Source organism: Ammospiza caudacuta, chromosome 1 (genome assembly GCF_027887145.1).
Source record: "Ammospiza caudacuta isolate bAmmCau1 chromosome 1, bAmmCau1.pri, whole genome shotgun sequence".
Classification (NCBI taxonomy): domain Eukaryota; kingdom Metazoa; phylum Chordata; class Aves; order Passeriformes; family Passerellidae; genus Ammospiza; species Ammospiza caudacuta.
In genome coordinates this window covers 60,691,477-60,712,070 of record NC_080593.1, presented here as the reverse complement: position 1 = coordinate 60,712,070, position 20,594 = coordinate 60,691,477, and the positions used below count along the sequence as shown (strand labels likewise).

The 20,594-nt window shown below is 37.7% G+C and overlaps 1 protein-coding gene across 1 annotated transcript in view; it reads left to right on the top strand.

Moving 5' to 3' along the window:
- CTDP1 (CTD phosphatase subunit 1) overlaps window positions 1-20,594 on the top strand; it is a 96,728-nt gene that overhangs the window by 41,405 nt on the left and 34,729 nt on the right. Inside the window, exon 11 of the mRNA XM_058803658.1 lies at window positions 3,247-3,412. Within this exon, the coding sequence (XP_058659641.1) occupies window positions 3,247-3,412 (166 nt within the window). The remainder of the gene's footprint in view (window positions 1-3,246; window positions 3,413-20,594) is intronic.

The window sequence follows — 20,594 nt, the reverse complement described above, 5'->3', positions numbered from 1 at the left end:
CATGGCTGTTGCAGCCCGTGCGGAAGAGTGAAAAAAGTTCACGGTTGTAGTAGAAGGAAAGGGAATGCAATGCTGCTCAGGGGCTGCTAGTGGCCACTAGCTCTTCTTTGTCTGAGAACAGGAAGGATTCCTCTCTAAAAATAACCTGTATGTCAGAACTTTGACATGCCTTATGTATCTCAATGATTTGCATTTTCATACAAAAACTGTATTCTGCAAGCACTGCAGTAAACACTAAAGTTGTAATGGATCATGAGACATGTGATGTAGTTGTTCAAAGTTGTTCAAAGTAATGCAAAAGCTAATGGCAGCTTGGACTAGAATAAGGAAAAAGTTATACTGCAAGTTACATTTTAGTGAACACTAGTAATATGCTAACAGATGAGGCAAGGCTTAAAATATGGGTGTCATTTACATGTGAAAAGTTAAAAGTGGCACCCTGGTTTAAAATAATGCTAAGATGCACTGAATGCTTGGTTTGAAAAGGTGTGTCAAGCAGATGTTGGTGGCTTAAGCCATAGTTGAAGATTTTTATAAATTACTTTCACTTACAACATTTTTGTCTGAATTTATATGTTCATAATTACTATTTTTCCTACTTAATTTTATCAATGTTATTATGACAGGAAAAATATGAAGTGTCAAATTGAACATGTGACTGGAATTTAGATATTTTTAACACTTTTGTGATGATAATGTTATTTTAGCTTTTACCCTGATGTGTCACAGAAGGTGCTTGTTGCTTGCACAGATGTTGGCCCCACCCTGCATATATGTCCTTGTGCATGTAAGACTATCAAGCACTAATGAACCTCTGTGGAGTTGAAGATGGTGTTATTTTTAAAAAGGATTTATGAGTTACATTTAATTAGAAATAAATGTAAATTCCTGCATTTTCATGTCACTAGTTCTTATTCAACTTAAAGGCAGCTGAAAATGTAAAAGCCTAAAAAAATGGTTTTGACAAAATAAAAATGTCTTAAAAACCTTTTAAAAGACTTTATTTCACATTGCTTTTGGAATGCTTTCATGAGAAGGCCCAGTGTTTCTTGTCTAGTAGCAGTGGGAAAATACTGGAAAAGGCATATGACAGAAGCCTTTAGAAGCTATTAATACAATTATTTTACAGCTAATATTTGTGTGTAATGTAAAAGGAGAAGTTCTCATCAACCATATGACAATGTGCTCTTAAAAATATGCCAGATTTATTTTGATTTATTCCTAGTCTAAGAGAATCTGCTTGGCTGTCATGCTGCATATAACTTCTCTGCAATTCTTGGAATGGTCAAGCTTGTCATATTTTTATTAGAGTTGTGTAAGATGCCTGTAGCTTTTGTTTTCCCATTCTCTGATTTTCTAATAATGTGAATGGCATCACCACCTTTTCTGCCTAGGTTATATAATAAAAAGGTAAGGAGAAATCATACTTTAAAAGAACCATTTGGAAAATATAGTAGAATGACATATTATCTTTGTCATCTACCTATGAAGATTGCCATCTAAAAGCAATTTAATAGCAAAAGAAAACAGTGATCTTTAAAATAGAAAGCATAGTGGAGGGGAGAGAAAAATACACAACCCAAAAACTGGCAGCAGTAGTGAGAAACTCTAGCAAAAAACCAGTTTGCTTAGTTCGTTTTTGCAGGATCCAAATTGTATAAGCTTCACAGGAAATTCCACTGTACAGGAATAGGAGACTACAAAGGGGCACATGTCTACTGTGCTGTTGAGTTGTGTGTGCTGCTGGGGGTCTTCTGCAGCAGGTAGTGCAGGTCTGGGTAGCATGGCAGTGGCTCACCTCTTTTTCCCTCACAACCTCCCATTCAAAACAAGATTTCAAAATTTCCTGCACCTGTCCATGGGATCTGAGAAGAGAGATGTGTGTTTCCTAAATACGAGCTGTCAAAATGAGCAAAATTGACAGCTTTGTATGGCTTTCAGATTTCATACATTCTGGAATTTAAGTACTGAGGAAAAAAAACCCGTGACATTTAGATAACCTTCTTAAGAAGTTGTAAGGTTCACCAAAGGAGAAATAATTTTGTAAGCTTTTTCTGTGGGGGACTGTTGATCTTAAGCTGATTCTTGTAAATCCTGGCTTGATGAGAATTAGCCATTCTGCTAAAAACTCTTGTTTGCAGGCAGAGACTACACTGTACCTTTTTTTCAGTCACAGTCATTCTCAAAAACAGATTGATGGTCTCTCACCTGTTTCAAGTTGCATCTTGAAACTGATTTCAAATACAGTTGCTTTTTTACCTGCTTTTGGTAGTCATTCTCCAAATACACAGTCTTATGGCTAACATAAATATTTTGTGACCCGTGAGCTATATGACCTTTGAATTGGATTCTGGGCGGTGCTGAGCTGCTGTAATTTGTTCCAGGAGGCTAATATGTCAGACCAGTACTGGAAGTTAATCTGTATTGTATAATAATTTTAGCTTCCAGAAGTCTTTAGTATTTAAAGTAATAGTCACAGAAAAATTTACCCAAGGAAGGTAGAAGTCTCCTGCTGTTGTTGTACATGTAGTCTATCTTCTTATTACTATCATAAAGCAATTCCCATGAAGATATGGTTATTTTATTCATTTTAATGAAGATTTTGATATTCCTTTTTGTTTGAATTAAGTATAGTAATTAACAATGTAATAAAATACAGACTAAAAGAAAAAGCTACTATATTTCAATACGTTAACCAAAAAGAAATATTAGCTGTTTTGCAGCTTATCCAGGCTTGGCATGTGGGAAATATCTGAAGACTGACACTGCAGAAGTGCTTTCTACATGCAGAACTCTTGTCTCTAAGGTTGAGAAATAGAAGGATATACTTAGAGACTCAAAATTAAAAGCCTAGCATAGATCAGGGAAAATGCATTAGAATGTCAACATTGCTTTTGTAATAATAAATTTGTCAAGTGGTGGAGAAACTCCACTTGTGCAGAAATATTAATGTATTTTAAGGGCTGCGCATCTGCAACTACTGCAACCCTTGGCAACAAGGAAGATTTGGTGGTTATGTAAAGGGACAATGCAAAGGCAAGAGTGTGAATGCCTTGTCAAAGGTAAAATAAAAGCTTTAGCTGTCAGACTGAAATTAATCAGGAGACTTGACTGACCTGTTGATGAATGCAGAGCTTTATTAAGTGAAAGTGTAGATACATGGCAGTCATAAATTGTTTATAGGATTTTATTTGTAGCTGTGAACCAAGTAAATCTATCTTACATGATACTCCTCAATTTTTTCAGAGTCGTTCAGCCACATCAACAGCAGATGTTTGAAGAAGACGACCTTCCAGCAAGTGAAAATGAAGAGCAGCCTGGTCCATCTAAGAGGAAACGCCAGCCAAGTATGTCTGAAACAATGCCCCTGTACACGCTGTGTAAAGAGGATTTAGAGAGTATGGATAAAGAGGTGAGCTTAACTAATTCTGACAAATTTTTAACATGACATAAGTTCTAACTTTCATTAAATAATGCATGTATGTGAACTGACCTTGTATGCCACTACAGTAACTTCAAGTAAAAGCCACAGCAGATAAAAGTACGGCTCAGGCTAAAAAGTAGTTACGTTCTGCAAAGCAGTACATAGTTCTACTTTAAGGGTTACTAACACACCGCAGTACTGTGGTGTGTTAGTAGACCTTTAAAGTAGAATTTCATTTAAGAATAGCTTCTTCACATTAAACATGTTATTGAATTTGCTCTGGATAGCTTTGCCATGTGTCACTTTGGAGTTGTTTTGCTTTACTTTTTTTTATGGTAAATCTCAAATTAATGTGGACAAAAATCAGTGGTGGGATGGGAGAAGAGGGGTCTGCAGATGTAAAATGCACTGACTATATGGAAGATTGGGGAGACAAATGAGAGCTGGGGCCTCGTTATCTACAGACATGCAATTGCAGTGTTGTTAAGTCATAGCTGTAATTGTTTTGCAGATGAAGGGAGCTTTCTCTTGCAGAGTGAGCTGCATGTCTTTCATACTAAAGAACATTACTTGAAATTCATTGTGAACCTCTAGCTGTTCACTTAACATTCTATGCACTTTTTTCAAATGAGCCACCATGTTACATAAGATGAATCTGTGTATCTGTTGATATGTAGAAGAAAAATTACAGATCACTGTGCACCATGTTTTCATGAATTTATCCTCTGTGTGACTTTAGTATAAAATCTAGTGACCCTGGAGCTTGAATTCATCTTCAGGCTTGGATAGTTCATTGGGGTGGGGACAGGAGCATATAACTTGCCATGTTCTTGGCAGTAAATTCATTCCAAGGTTCTAGCTATAAAAGGCTTTGAGCTATCTTTTGAGCTAAAATTTAATAAAAGTTTGAGAAGGGAACTGCATATTTCACCAATAAAAGAGACTTTATATATACAGTACAGGGTAAATTCGAGATGCACTTTCAGAAGAATTTAAAGCTGGTATTCTGGGAAAATGTCCCATAACTTTCAACTGCTGTGATGATCTCCTTTGAATTTCTGGTAACTTCAGGCTTCTAACTTTACCTGGTAAACTTTACTTTGGAATTGACAAGTTTTGATTTCTGTTGCTTTTTGTTCTGAAGTGTTTTGCCCATTTTATCTCAGACTTTCCCAGAAACAGTATTTCTCCTTGTCATGATACCAGTCCCTGAATCCATCTGTGCCTTCCATCTGTATTGTCAGTAATACTTAAAGACAATTAATATTGTGGGTCACCTTTATGATTTTATGTACTAACATTTTTTTCTAATTATGTGGCTTTTGAAAAATAATAATGAATTACTGATGCAGTGTGTGCACTGAGTCAAAGGGAAGTGTACATGTTTTTCAGACTCACTGCATAAAGTATTTATTGTTCTGTTTTTAAAGATACTATTTAGGAACCCTGTAAAAAGTCTGAATCTTTTGGCACCGTTGGTTTTGTGATTGATTGCTCTCTGCTGCTACATTTATGACTAAAGAAATTAAAGTTTCTCTATTTCTCCTGCAACTATAAACATCTTAAATTACAATGATTTGTTCTTAAATTATGCTTTTGCTTAAGCAGCATATTGTGCTTGGAAACTAGACCACATGAACTTCAAAAAAAATGAAGCCCAAATTCCAGTGACTCTTTTTTTTTGTCATAGTTGGATTAGCTTTGGTTCCAGGAGTATGATTTGAGGTAAAAGTTGCTGCCAAAAGTTTTCCCTCGCGCCAAGTCTCTGTTCCTTGGGCAGCTGAACCAGTGGGGGGGGTTATGTTTGGGGTTTGTTTGGTGCAGAAGCACGGTGGGATTTTTCTGGTATTTTAGCTTCCCAGTATGATTTTGTCAAGGATCAAATATTAGCACTGAGACATGGAGGAAGGGCGCATGCAGAACATGTATCAGGGGAGGTTTAACTGTACATGGTAGTGCCAGCAGATCATTGTCTCCTGGAAGCTGACTATAAAAGGCAAGGAAAACTTGGGACTCCTAGCATCACCTTCGTAAAGGTGTTGTGTTCACATAGAAGAAATGTAACACAAGTAATTAAGCAGGATTTTCTGGCATTGTGTAGGAGTACACTTAGGAAACAGGTGATGTGTGGTAACAAAGTCTATAAAATACAAACGTTCAGTGGAGTGTACACAGTGGAGTCTGCTGTCAGGAGCATTATCAAATAAAGTGAAAATAAGCTCAATAAGCCTTGCTAGTGGGGACCTAGTTCACTTTGGTCACACTGTGACTTCTTTAACTTCCAGAGAAAGGTGTTTGCCCTCACCTCATTCTTTATCAAAACGTTAAAAGGTAAGAACCTTTCTGGAATTGTCACTAAGAGATGTGAAATTTCTGCTTTTGCCACAGAAATGCTTTTGCTTCATTTGTATGCATTCAAGTGGCTATGGCAGCCACAAGAACTGCAACTACCTGGGCAGAGTGAGGGAGTCTGTTCCAGTCACAGCAGTGATTTCTTGCTCCACTTCTGGGGTGCTCATGCTGAGGCTGTTTGGGTTAGGAGTATGTGGTCCAAGGAGAGGGAAAGCAAGTTCCAGTGGGATTTTGCTGCAGTGGAAGCCACTCTAGGCTCAACTGCTGTGTCTCTGCCCTTAGCCACTGTTGGTAATCATGGGACCCTATGGCAAGCCAGCTCAGGGAGCTGGTTAGGACAAAAAAGACCATTTCCAGATTAATCTTCATCATTTCCAGCTTCCGGAAATAACCCGCTGTTGCTGCTGCATGAGTGCTAGTGCCAGGAGCAGGCAGAGGATGGGAAGAGCTGGGAATAAGAGTGAAGGCAGAGCTGCATTTAAAGCTTTAAAACTGCATCCTCAGTATTTTTACTGAATTCCCTCATAAATTCAGATAAGATCAAAAGGAGTCTTTTAGCTTTAGGGACTGGGATTTTTTAAAATTAAATCAGAAATGCAAGCATTCATATATACTGTTTCTATGGGTATAACTAGCAATAAATAATTCCTTTGCAGTTAACATGTAAAGAAAATCTTGCTTTTTCTTTGCAAAAATCTGTGGAAGACCACACAGCCCCGGGTAGTTTATATGTGGGAGAGTTGTGTTGGAAATATCAAAATGGAAGCTGATAAAGAGAACTAAATTATTATATATTCCCAAATTAAATCCCTTTCCTTCCTTAACCTATTTGAAGGTGTGTTTGTCACTTTTCCTAGTAAAAAAGCTTCTGCTGTTCAGTTGGGAAGAACTACTGTGCATAAGCATCTCTTAATATTTGATCTTATGTAGATATTTTTATCTTCTCTTATTTTTTCAGTTGTAATTATGCTATGCATACCAAGTGAATCAAAGAAGATGAATAGCATTTCAGCTATTGGGTTGCAGTTTAAGGTCACTTAGCCTTTTGTATCTTTTTTGGTGCCAGAGATCTGGGAGATTGGCTCCAATGGTAGCGTCCTTTCCCTCTGACATGAAGGACTGTTAGAATTTTAGAAAAATGGAAGTACGTGAGTGTTCAGTGTAATAAAATTGCCATTGAAAGGGCAATTGCCAAATCAGAGTAAGTGCATAAGGAATGTATCCCTACTTGGGAAATGTGCAGTATCCTGGTGCTGCTGCCTGACAGTCGAGAGAATGTTTTCCCTTTTTTCTGTACTGGCCTGACAGAGGTGCTTTCCAACGGATTGCTGCTGTTTGTCTCCGTTATGGGATGGTAAAGGCAGCAGAATTAAATGCTGCCAGTCAAATAAGCTTGTTTATAGTCACTTTTACAAGATTGGATAATTTTTTACTTCTAAATAACTGGCTACCTCCTACATAACCTGCAAAAGGTCATTCCATAAAAATGCTATTTATATAGAATTGTATCTAGTATGCTGTAATCTTCACCAAAGAAAAATCTTGAAAGAAATGGTTTTCTGTTGGGAAGGGTGCAAGGTTTGACAAGAAAGTCTCACAGATATATATGCTTGGCAGAAAGATTTTTGAATGTAGAGTCTGATGAAGGAATAGAGATGGAAGCAAGTTTTGATATAGAAGGTTGCTGAGCCAGTTTTACTGGATAACCAAGGAAGCAAAGGGTGTGTTAGGTAGAATGGGTTTTTATGACTTAGAGCAAAGGATAAACCCACCTCAAACAAGATGATGTTTTTACCAAGCAGAAAGATAGTACAGGCAAACAAGTCAGCAAATGTTACAAGTAGAAAAAAGATCTCAGAATTTTCCACTGCAAGAAAACTGCATAACAACTTTTAGCTTAAACTGTAATGTACTGACTTTTAGTAATTGGAGAATAGTAACATGAATATGGTAATTATAGTAGTTATGATAGGCTATAGATAAAAGTTAAGGTATAGGTTGGTTCTACTCTGGTATTAAGGTGCTCAGCAAAGAAAAGTATATAATGCATTGTAACCAAAAGGTTACAAAACCAAAGGGTCTCCAGCCTGCCTGCAGCTGGAGCTGACAGCTGTAGGTAGGCACAGGCTCTGTCACCCACGACCCTGGACTGCTGTAACATCTTGGATGGAATAAACTGCATTTTGAAGAGCATCTGGAGTCCCACATCTCTCCTTTAGGCTCTTACAATTTCCAATCAATTAAATGCAGTCAATAATTAACTAGAAGCCTCTTGTTCCTAATAGCTGTTCCAGGATGACTTTTGTTTTGTCAGGATCAATTCTGTCACTTGACAGGGAAGTTATCTACCTTTGCTTTCAGTGTTCTTTAGCAGAAGCCTGTTCTGCAGGGAGAAGAAATTAGGCTGTCTTCAGCTCTTCTTTTTCCCCATTCCAGCAGGAATGGACTCGCTCACCTGCAGGAGCCTTTGTTACTTGCTTGGGGTAGGATTGTGTGGCATTATCATCTTTTGCCAGGGATAGGTGGAAGCTCCTGACCTCCCAGTCACTACAACATTGTGTGCATCTGCTGTAGTTTACTGAGAAAAAAAACTGAAAGTGGAATCCAGGCTTCAAGTGACTCTTTATTTGTTTCCAGAGATAAGATCTATTAGCTAAAGCAAGAAAGGAATGGCATACAAACCACATGAAGACGTACACATCTTCCCTTTCATAACTGATCGTCTCTGTACAGGATGCCATGTAGCCCTCCTTCCCAGAGATTACTCATGGATCACCTTGTGAGCCGATTTCTTCAGAACTGATTGCTAGTTCCTTTTTATTAGGGATCATTTTCTTCTAAATTTGTATTCCTAAATTATGTTTGGAGAGAACCTTAACGACTGGGATGGCATCATGCAGTTACTTTGTGAAGTTGATCTAATCCTAACAGTGTTGTGTCCTATGTGTTATAAATAAGCTGTTTGTTTTTACATACTGTTGCTTCCTGATGGGCGTTAACTCTGCTTTTCTGTAAAATGCGTTCTTTCTTCATGAGTATTTGTTGCAGACACAAAAGGTGATTTTTAGCCTCGTGCATCATGCTAGCTTCTTTTAAAAATTGAGTCAGCTTTATATAGTCTTAAAGATTTTCCCTTTTTTAATAAATGTCCCTTTCATAATTATGTTGACTTTCTTGTCTGTGATAAATGACTTGACCATGAAATAAGTAAACAAGGTCAAGAGTTTTCATTCCTCTCTTCCTTTTGGCTACAAATTATTCTCATCTGTTCCTTCTAGAGCAGTGGCTGTCAGTTCCCTTATGTTATTTTTCAGGTTCTTTCTAATTCACTAGTCCATGTAAATAGTAGAAATGCATAGCAAGAATCTTAAGATGCTTCATTTGTAAAATGTCAGTGATAACGAAAAAAGAAATTACCCTGAGCTGAGCTGAAGATCCTGCTCTCAGTTGCTCATATCTCAGCTGCTGCTACAACCATGGTAAGAGTAGAAGGCAGACAGCCATAGGTCTTCATATGTGTCAGTACTTCCAGGACCAGTCCTCGACAGATGCCAGTAGGGGTTTCACCAGTGGGAAGGAAGTTGAAAAGGGATTTCCAGTAAGGCAGTAAGATTGAACAAGTTCACTAAGGCAGAAAGATTTCTGTTTATTTTGCAGTACCTTCCCATCCAGGATGGCCCAGGATTACTAAGGTCCTGGAACAGCTGTGCACACATTGTTTATTAGCTGTACAGTGCTTCGGCTTTTGTGTTTGTTGGTGTGGTTTGGTCATGGTGTTTGAGAGTAGCATCTGTGTCTTGTCAAGTGTCATCATCTCTGCCATCTAAGGTAAAATATTTTCCTGGTTTAAATTCCTCTCAGTTTGGGACTTGGGACAGGGGAAGAGAGGGAGGGAATCTGATACCAGTCCGACCTCTAGCTTTCCCATCTCTCACTTCAGTTAGTGAAGCTGCAGAGATTCCTCCCATCTGGTTGGGACATGTGGTCAGCAGCTGCAAAGTGGCCACATTGCAAAGGTATGTTCTGTGCATGAGTGCATTTAAGTGTAAAGATTTTTCTTGAGTGGAAATTGCCTAATGAACTACTTTTGCATTAACATGGTTCTGTTGATTTGGGATGTATTCTGTGCATTCTTTTCCTTTAACTGAGCTGTAATTTATAGGTCATATACAAAGACTGAAATTGCACCATTCTGCTCTTACATAAGGCCACTTATGCTCTTATATTTTGTCACTCTGCATTCTGCTTTTATCTAAGCAAGCTTTATCCCTTAATTTCTGTTTTTTATTTCACATTAGTGACTGTACCATGCAGTGAATTAGGAGGGAGAAAAACTCCTTCAAAGTGTTGAAAACTGTTATCTCAGTAAGTGGTTAGCCTCTTGGTTAGTTAAAAAGTACTAATTTGATGTGGAGGATGTGGTCTCTAGAGCAAATAATAGCTGCCTAGGCTCCCTTGGACAATTACCTTCCACATTAATGGTTCTTTGAATTTCCACAACTACGTTTGTCATACAGATTTTCTTTTTTGACACCTTAGCATATACTATGTCATAAATTGTACAGATGCTAAATTTGGTGAGCTTCTTGTAAATTGTACCTTTTTTTGAAGGAAAAAGAATAAGACTGTGGGTACTCTTGATGTTGTTAGTGATTGTCATCCAAGTCCCTTGGCCCTTGGAAGTGATGAGGTCTTGCTGTCTTGTCAGACAGCTTTCACTCTAACTGGACTTGTAAAAACAATTAAAAACTATTAGTGAAAGTAAATGTGCTGCTCTTCATCAAGACGGTAAGAGACTGTTGTGAAAAGGATTTGCTAACTTCTGATATAAGCAGACCTGAGGAGAATCAGATTGGCTGGTCTCAGTCCATTGGTGCATCCTTGTGTCATTTCCTATTGTCACCTTCCTTCACTGATGGAATGCTGACTCTCAGCATTCCCCACTGGCTGCTATGCTCTCAACAGAGTTTTGTTTTCTGTGTGGAGTGCTTATTACCGAATGGCTTAACCCAGCAAGATTACATGTGCTGCTTGCTTTTTTTACTGGGAGATGAATTTTCTGGAGGGAAATGGTGAGGGTGCAATGCTAGGAATCAGGTTGCTGGTTTGTCTTCATGAACAAGTGATGGCTGGCTGATGCACCAAGAAATATGATGTGTTTTTTTAAAGAACATAGCTTAAAGCAGGTGTATAAGAAGGAAAGTATGTTTACTGCTACTCCCCCGTTTTACAATTTTGACGTTCACCGTTTTCTAATATAGTTAAATAATACAGAAGTAATTGAGCATTAATGTTAAAGCAATTATTTCACCCATATCTCATCTGATTAGTAGAGAAAACTGAGTAAAGTTTTCCAATACTATTTTTAATAGTTTGACAGTGAGAATCGGCAGGACAGAACTAAGATACTGGTACAGCGCATTGGAGAGAAAGATGATGAGCACTTAAAAGAAGCTGGCCATCAGTAGTTTGTTTCTGCCTTTTTTTTTTACTTTGGAGAATTAATTTTCTACCAGAAAAGGGAAACCACTCTAAAAAGCAGCTATGCTTTCTTCTTTTGTTTTCAGAAGATTAGTTTCAGAAGATAGAAATTTGTTTTTAGAAAATTGATATTGGTCATGCTTAAATTGTAAATCATCCTGACCAGAAACATTGACATTCTAATTGTTATTCACCTAACAGAAAGAGCACTAAAATATATGTAGTGTAGATAAAGCTAGTGAGATTCAAATGGATTATCAAAATGTGAAACGTATGTTTGGCTATTTTTTCGGTCTGATATTTCTCTACAGACCATTAGTTTATGCATTAATTGCATAGAGCTGATTGGCTGCTAGTTTTAAGAGGGCATCATGGTTCAAGCTTGCTTAGCACTTTTTAGAAGTGTTTGGAAAGAGGCTTTTTTATTTAATACCATGTTTTACAAGGAGACAACTCATTACCAAAATAGGAAAAGGATTTTTATCAAAGTTGATATTATCTCAAGTAGGCAATCAGTTGTGGATCACATCTGTTTTTCTGCACAGGTTGCTTAGAAAATACTATTTAAACACTGGTTTTTTAATGTACTTGGACGTCTTATTTTCATTTCAGAGATTTTTTTTTTATTTTGTGTGTCATGACACGCAAAATGTAATCTTTTGGCATTCAGATGACACACGGTATAAATATCTGCATTTTGTAGATAAAAAAGGAGACTACATATATATGTATGAATTAGTTTAATGGCAGTCATGACAAGTTGTTAATTAAAATATGATGTAAGACTTTTGAGCAAAGTGAACATGATCAATGAAGTTCTTGGCTGGTCAGGCTGTTATGGGGAAAATAAAAGAAAACGTATCACAGAATAAGCTGAGTGGGAAAGGACCCACAAGGATCACAAAGTCCAGCTCATGGCCCTGCACAACACCATTCCCAAGTGTCACACCATGTACTCAAGAGTGTTTTCCAAACACTCCTTGAACTCTATCAAGATTGGTGCTGTGACCACTTCCCTGGAGAGACTGTTCCAGTGCCCAACCTCCCTTTGGGGTGAAGAACCCTTTTCTGATATCCAACACAAACCTCCCCTGACATGACTTCAGGCCATTCCCTCTTTTTTATTGAGACTTCACTTTTATTATGCCTACTTTATTCATAAGCTAAGTACAAATATTTGTGCTATAATAGATATTAGTAATGGGCTGCACCAAGTGGACCTCAACTAAAGAAGTAGCCATGCTTGCTTCAGCACTAGCTTCTTCTTGAGGAATCTGATAAAACTCAAAGTAATCAGATTGATGGATTGTCAATAGAAAAACAGGGAAATCCAGGCAAAACTTAGTTAGCCCAAGACTGGTCTGATTTACTTGCCAGCAAAGGTGCTTCTGCCATCTTACATAGTCTTCATACTTTCCTGATTCAATCAACAGTTGATTCAGATCCTCTGCCATTCTCCCAAAGGTGTTCACAACATTGTTTCATTGTAAGCTTGGGTTTTTAGGAGAGATTCTTCTTTTTCCATGTTGCTATCATTCTGTTAAGCATAAAGTAAAATTTATTAGGCAAATAAGGATAAATCCTGAGCTCTGTGATACTGCAGATATTAATGACTTCTGGCTTTTAAACTATGCCTGATTTTATAGCAGATGTGTTATTCTAATGTTACTCCATATGACATGGAAAGTAGTTCTATAAAGCTTCCACTTCTAGAATGTATATACAAGGTGTTGCTTTATTCTATGGGGAAGAAGACTTTTCCATACATTCTGTGAAGGTTTTTCAGCCGACTCTGGTAGTACTACCTGTAGCCTTGCCTTAGTAAGGAGAAGCTGAAAGCCTTTTTCAGCTGTTTGTTTATGCAACAAAATGGGGAAAAACCTCTTTAAATAGAGTTCAATAACCTTATTTTAGCATCTACATCTACCTCTGTATGCTAAATGAAATGCAGCTAGGCTGTCAGCACTAATTGGCCACAGTTAAAAATGAGATGTGTGAGCCATGTTAAACAATTTGCAAGCTGATCCCTCACATAATTCTGAGCAGCTGCATAGAGGGCCTGATTGAGCCTCATCACGAGTCTAACATGTTTTTACATTTAAATTTGAGCTGTTACTCTCCATGAGAGATATTTAAAGGTGTCTGCTCAAGTCCCAGTCTAAGTCTGAACTGTTTTTTTCGTAGCTTTTTTTTTTTGGTTCATCAAGACCTTCTGATACTTGTATTTCAACATAGAAAGAAATATAGATATGCAGTATGGCATAATGTATGTTAAGTGCTATGAAGAATCTTTGCAAACATTTGCATAATGCTAGTCTGCTAGCAAACCTAATTTGTGGTTTAAATTCTGGGGTGATAGAAATGCAAGTCCATTTTGGTAGCACAAAGGCAGGGTTATTTCTACCTACAGAATTGAAGGACAGTTCAGTTTGTACCATTACTTTATGATCAGCTGATCTTGATCAGTTATCATAAGGTGACTTACTGTTAAATTTAATTTATGCATAATTGCATTTGCTTCTTCAGAGACATTTTCAAGGGAAAACATCTCTGCTTTGGTAGTTTTTTTTTCTTTTAGGTGCCAGCTTCAGGCACAATGAATACAGCTACTCTGAATGATAGTCTCTTCAGCTGCTGGCCTTATCTTTCACTGTATTATGGATTGCTTCTTTTCTTTTTCCTTAATTTACTCCATGCCTTATTCTTGCTATTGAGTAGGTTTGTTATGCAGGATCCTTCCACATATGCAATGCTCATATTTCAGCACTACTTCACTTAAAAGCTACATGCTTGTCTGTACAGAGTCAAGCAGTCTAATTGCCCAGTTCAGTAGAAACTGGTTCAAAACTGCTGTCTTCACTATCATCCTTAAATTTCTCATAAAACCATGGTTTTCCCCAATGCTTATTATTTGAGGTCGTTTTGTGAGCTTGAGCACATTGATAACTATCTCTTGGTTCTTGTAATAATAAAAGCAAGCTAATCAGGCTTATTGAAGAGGGAAGTTCGCTGACAAATAATGCTTCTTGAAGCCAACTGCCAATGCTAAGTTAAAATTAGCAAGTCAGGGCAGATCCAAGCTGGCTTACCCATCTTAGAGGTGGGTTTGTTCATAGTATGTGTGAATAAATCTATACTGAATACAGCATATCAATGGTTTTATAGCAGTGATTTTGAGCTAGTAAGCCCTACTGTATCCCAGTTGCTCTACAAATCAATAGTTTGAGTTCCTTTGTAGCTGTGATAACTGCAGAAAGCTTCTGCATGCAGGTAAATGAAAGCAGTTTTTTGTCTGTCTTTTGTTCTCACCATAATGTTTTCAATTTCACTTAGACTGTGACTTCTGAACAGCTTTATATCATGCTGAAAAAGAAGTAAAGGAGTTCAACCTCTGAAAACAAAAAAAAACTTATTTTTCTCTGAAATATATATGTAGTGATGAATATTCAGTCTCTCTAAGCAAAAGGTATGCTTTCAGTTAATCTTGGGATGGTGAAACCCAGCCCTGTGCTGAGAGAGAATATTGTTAAAATATGTGATAACAAAGATTCATTGAGAGAAAGCTTTGAAAGTTGAGATGCAAAAAATGGGAGGGTGGTGTGCACATTTTATCAGCAATTCTTTTTATGCTTTTATGTATCTTCTTTTTAGGGTGAGGATTGCTTGGGTTCTTATATCTTCTGAAGTAAAGTCCATATTTATGGCTGGTGTTCTTCAGCATTTTCTGATCATGACTGTGCAGTAAGAGTGCATTTCTGGTTGCAGCATTTCAGAAGTTTAGCATCTGCCTCTGAGCTGGAGCACATTAGCGTCTCTAAGGTAGTTTAAATAATCTGTAATTCAGGTTGAAGTGTTGGGAAATGAGTTCAAGTCAAGTTTCCTCCCACTCTGTTTTCTCAATGTGATGGGTTAACCAAATGGGTTAAGCCCTAAATGCTTCTCAGCAGTTTTCAAGGACAATGTGCTGAGTGTATTTGCAGGTCGGCTGTGCTATTAACTAATGCCTTTGAGGATGACTTGAAAGAGAATATGTAGATTAGTGTCCTAGTACTTCTGTCATAAAAGCTGAGATTTTCTGTTTAGAAATTCAGGCTGCAAAAACCTGGATCACATCTCATATTAGGAAAAAAAATACCATTTTAAATTCCATCCACCAGTTCAGCAGGTATTTCCAGATAAAATAGTGAGTATATGTTGAGATCTGTCCCATTTTCTTTCAAAAACCATTTGTGCAGTGATCAAGTTGCATTAATGGAGGAAGCCTGTCCATACCTGTTCAGAGCTGCCTCTCTGCATCAGAACAAAACTTATCAGCTGAGCCAGAGTGCAAGTGAGTTTTAGCAGTAGATGGTACTTCATGCTGGCTAGGTGCCCAGGAAACCCATTGCTTACTAGGTTTGGGCCATCAGTATGCTGTCCTCTACAAAATGCTCATGGAGGGAATCACTGCAGTAGATGTGTTTAGCATCCATAGATTCTTTTGTGTTTTTAAGTGAAACTACATGAGAGCAGATACTGTCAAGAGGTCAAAGGATGGTATTTATATACAAAAAAGGCTTGCTCTGAGGGACTGATTAGAAGCAGTACAAGCAGACTAAGTATTTTTGTGCTAAATTATTTTTACTCAAATTTCTATGTGTTTATATAACGTAAATAATATAAAACCAGGTTAGGAGCTCAGAAATTGTGTAATTTCCTTGATAGTAACATACTGCTATCATGTTGCCCTCAGCATTTCATTAGCAGCTTCCTACTGATGTTTCCCCTTGGCAGTGAAGTGTCAGAAAAGATCACTCAGAGTCTAGGCTCTGTGCCCTCTTAAATTGCCATGTGTCATTTTTAATAGAATGTTAGGATTTCTAACCTAATATGTCAGTGGTATTTTGTGACTGTATTTAAACAACCTGTGCAAGTGTTCTTTCATTAGCAAATTAGATTAATTTATTTTTAAAGAAATCTAGATTGTGCATGTCTCTTGCTAAATATCTAGGAGTAAGAAGAAAGTTATGATAACTTCTGGCAAAACTGTGCTTTGGTTAATAGCCAGACTGACAGTTGTTAGTCTTGCAAAATTATAAGACAAAGCTGTTCTTTGCTGTGTGTCAGCAAAGCATGCTTTCTACTTTAAAGAAAGGGTAGCTTTGAGAACAAAGTGTGCTGCTGTCTTGTTTTAAAACAGGTGAGCAGTACAGCCATAGGCTGCTACAGCTTTTTAACCTGTTGCTATAAAGTTTTGCAAGATAAGAGCTTAGGGACACATGCATGCAGCGAGCTGAAATCCCTGAAATGTCCACCTGTGTTCAACAAAAAGGGAACAGGTATGGATACTTCTAGTCCTTATCTGACCTTTTTTGTTGGTTGGGAAAATACTACAGTGATCTTAGTCATCGTACATATTGCAGACTTGATAGTTGCTGTGAATTAAAGTATACAAAAGATGCATTTTTATAAGAATTTTCTCCTTGTTCCTTTCTCTTCCCTCCAGGAGTTTCTGTACATTAGTATTCTGTTTGTATAGTATCAACAGAATCTCTAGGTATTCCAGTCTCTGGATATTTAGATAGTGCTTATTTCTACAAAAAGACAAACAGAATTTGAGTGCAACTGACTATCGCCTGGGGACTCACTCACTGCCTCATTTCTTCAAGGTGAAGGTTTGCCTAAAGTGAAATCAGGACACTTGGTAATATCTGGCCCTTGAACTTGAGCATGCAGCTTGAGTTTCTGTTCTGTTGCAGGAATTTTTGTTTTGTTTTCTAAGACTTTAAGGTAGAGGTAAACTTGAAAGATGGCCCAGTGACACAAATTTTACTCTTCTGGAGAGAATTTGCTAATAGTACCAATAGGCTGTAGCAGTAGTGCATGGTTCAGTTGATCAGATTATGAAATTCTGTATTGGTCACTAAAAAGCATATGGTAATACTTTAACATAACTTCTCCAGGCATTGGTCTGTTGCAGTCTTCTGCTATTCAGGTTGTGGCTACACATTTAAAGAGATCTGTCTCCAAAGTCTCTTTGCAGCTGCTTTTTCCTCCTGTGATGTACTGTTACTGCTTGTGTGTTAGTGTAGACATGAAATGAAGTGGGACAGGGAAGTGGTGTAGCTAAGCAGTAACCCAGCTTTAAAAAGCAGTTGTAGGTCACTAAGCTGCTGCTGTCTGTCACACAACAAGCAAGGAGATAAATGTATAGCTTTTTCTGACCAGCTTTGGTTTCAGCAAGATGCATTTTCATTTACATGTAGTCATCCAGGACATAAAAGTCAACCTCTAAATGAGTTGTATGGGAAAGAAATCTTATAGAAGCTTTTTTCTAAGGTTTGGTAATATTCCTTAAACTGTTTAGAGCAATTGTTTCTCAGTCTACCAAAGCTGATATAACAAACTGCGAGGTTTGATATTCTGACCTGAAATATGCCTTTATCAAAATTAAGATAGGACAAAGGTAGTTCTCAGTGTATGGAGATTTAAATAGAGGAAGTGTGCTTCTTCTGTTAAATCATGAACAAGACTAGTCACTGCTGATATTTCTGATTCATCACCTGCTCCAATGAGCTGGTGGTAATTGTGGTAGAGAGCAGTGAAATCTGCCTTGGAAGTGTTTGAGACAAAAGGGTGTTGGACACTTGCATAAATGCATTGTGTTACTCTAAAAATTGAGTCAGAAATTTGAAAGGAGAAAAAAGTGCTCTAATGCTAAAGAAAAAAAAACAGATGAGAGAGAATGTGAAAGACAAGTTCTTCTGAGGTTACTCAGAAGAAATGAGACTGAGTTACATCACACATTCTCCCTTAAATTTTATGTACTGAGGGACAACTTAACCTGATTCAGACAGCTTGTCCTTCCAGTGACATTTTGTAATAAGAAAATGTTTTGTTTCAAAAGCAACTTAAATTCAGCCCAAATCTCTTAATACAGACTGTGTCTATTGTAGGAAAGTTTAATTGTTCACAGGTATTATGCTCTAATATCACCTCTCAAAAGCATGCTGAAATACTTGGTGGCTTCTTTGAAGACATGAGTGGCAATATCTTGCTCCTCAGTTAACTGTACCTAAACATTTGGCTGGTAGGAATAAACATAAAAAAAGCTTTTCAGTTCGTGGAGGAAAAGAGTTTTCATATACAGAAGAAAAAATTAAGATCAAAACTAAGTTTAAAATTATTATACTTTTCCAGATTAGGAAAAAATATTTGTGATGTCAAACTAAATGGATTCTTTTATGTGCAGTAAAGTCATGGTGCAAGCCACAGTTGCTTATAGCTATGAGAGTGACCTGAAAAGTCATTTGCTGCTGGGGAGGCAGTGTTCTGTACCCCATGTCATCAGAGGATTGCTTCCCTGCAAAGAACCCCAGGACAAACCTCTTTCAACTACTTGCTTTTTTGCCTTACCTAAGGCCAGAACTTTTCATAAATAATGGTCAGTAACAGACTAAAAACACATTCTTTCTCTGAAGGGTAGCTGTAGATCATGCTCTTACTCACTGGCCCTTAACTTACATTGTTGGAGCCTTTTCTGGAATTTTGACATGGATATTTTCAGCAGTCTAAATTGAAGAATCATTGCATTTAGCAGCCACAGAGCTCCTATGTATGCTGGAGTGTCGTTGTTTTAGAAATGCTGCAACCGAAGGAACAGAGGGCTCCACACTTGCTGCCTCCAGTGGGCTCAGGCTGTCTCCTCTCCATCCCAGCCATGAGCTAATAGGCAGGAAAGTTGGAGTTTAAATGCTGTTCTTATTTTTAAGTGGTTCTCATTGAGTCTGTCCTCCTGGATAGGTGAATAACTGTATTCTGGTCACACAGGTATTACTAATTTTTTTTTATCTTAGACTTCACCCTTTGAAAAAAATTACAATGAAGATTTACAGGCCTATTGCTATTTAACAATCTTTTGGCAAAGGATTTCTTTTGAAAACAGAATAAAGGAAAGGAAGATTAGAGTTATGGGTGCCTTCATATAATTGGAAAAAGCCATAGCTTCCAGGCTCCAGTGATGTCCCTGACTCAGAAAGGCTTTGGATAAATGTGATTGTATTATCTCCCTTGAGACATTTTCTCTTTAGAGTCTTTGAATTAAAAAAATGTTAATATTAAAATCAGTAACTTCTAGTCCATGTGAATTTAATTTAAATTTCACAAATTAGTAGTTAGGAATGGGCTTTTTCCTCTTTCTGGCACCAGTGAAGTGTTACCAATTTAATGAAAGAAAGCAATGTTCATTATACTAATAATCAGAGAATCATATAATGGTTTGGATTGGAAGCGACTTAGATCATCTTGTTCCAATCTCCCTGCTGTGGCCAGGAGCACCTTCCACTAGATCAGGTTGTGCTGAGCCCCATCCAACCTGGCCCTGAACACTTCCAGGGGCATGGCATCCACAGCTTATCCGGGCTGTTCCAGTGATTCAGCGTCCTCACAGGGAAGAATTCCTCCTGATATGTAATCTAAATCTCTCCTCTTTCAGCTGAAAGCCATTCCCCTTGTTCCATAACTAAATTTATGTTTTAGAAAGACTTTGGCATCCTTAAGTCAGCACTCAAGGCACCCTAATTACCAAGGAAGGATTGCACCTTGTGTTTCTTTTAGCAGTTTCACGTATTTGTTCTAGGCATCTTAAGAATGTTTACAAGGTTTCTACTCAAATCTAGACATTGCTCTCCAGGTGGGAAATTCAAAATTTTAAATGGCATTATTTGAAGAATCAATCCCATTCAATCATAAGCAAGGATACTTGATTGTTATAGTGCTTTTTAATAACAATATTAGTATGCAATCTCTAAGTGATATTTTATTTTATTCCAAAGTATTAATTGCAGTAGTAAAGCCCAAATATAGTGAATTGTGCAGCTGTAGTTGCAGTTACCTTGCCTTTTCATTTGCAGAGGTTAAGTGGTCACATTATCAGAGGTAGTGGGTTGTGGTTTTTTCCCTTCAGATCTGTCTTTTAGGAGCACGGTCTATTGCCCAGGGCTGCAATTAAAACTTGTGATGGCATTGTAGCCAGTGCTGTCAGCAGCGTTGGGAACTGCAGCTATCGGGGCTGCACTGCCATCCATTTCCCATCAGGGTTCCTGTGCAGCCTCCAGGGGTTGCGGTGGAGCTCCTTGTAAGTAAGTTCCACATGGTGTTTTTAAATTGCTGGTTTTCAAGTTTGAGCATAGCAGCTATGCTCAGCATCGAGCCAGGGCTTTTTCTTCTCACATAATTGCTTTTCATCCTGAAACTGGAAGGTTATTACCAGGAGCCGCTAATATTTCTATGTGCAGTTTGATAACAGTAGGTGAAAATAATTCCAGACCACAAGTGCAAGTTACAGGTTTGGTTTTGC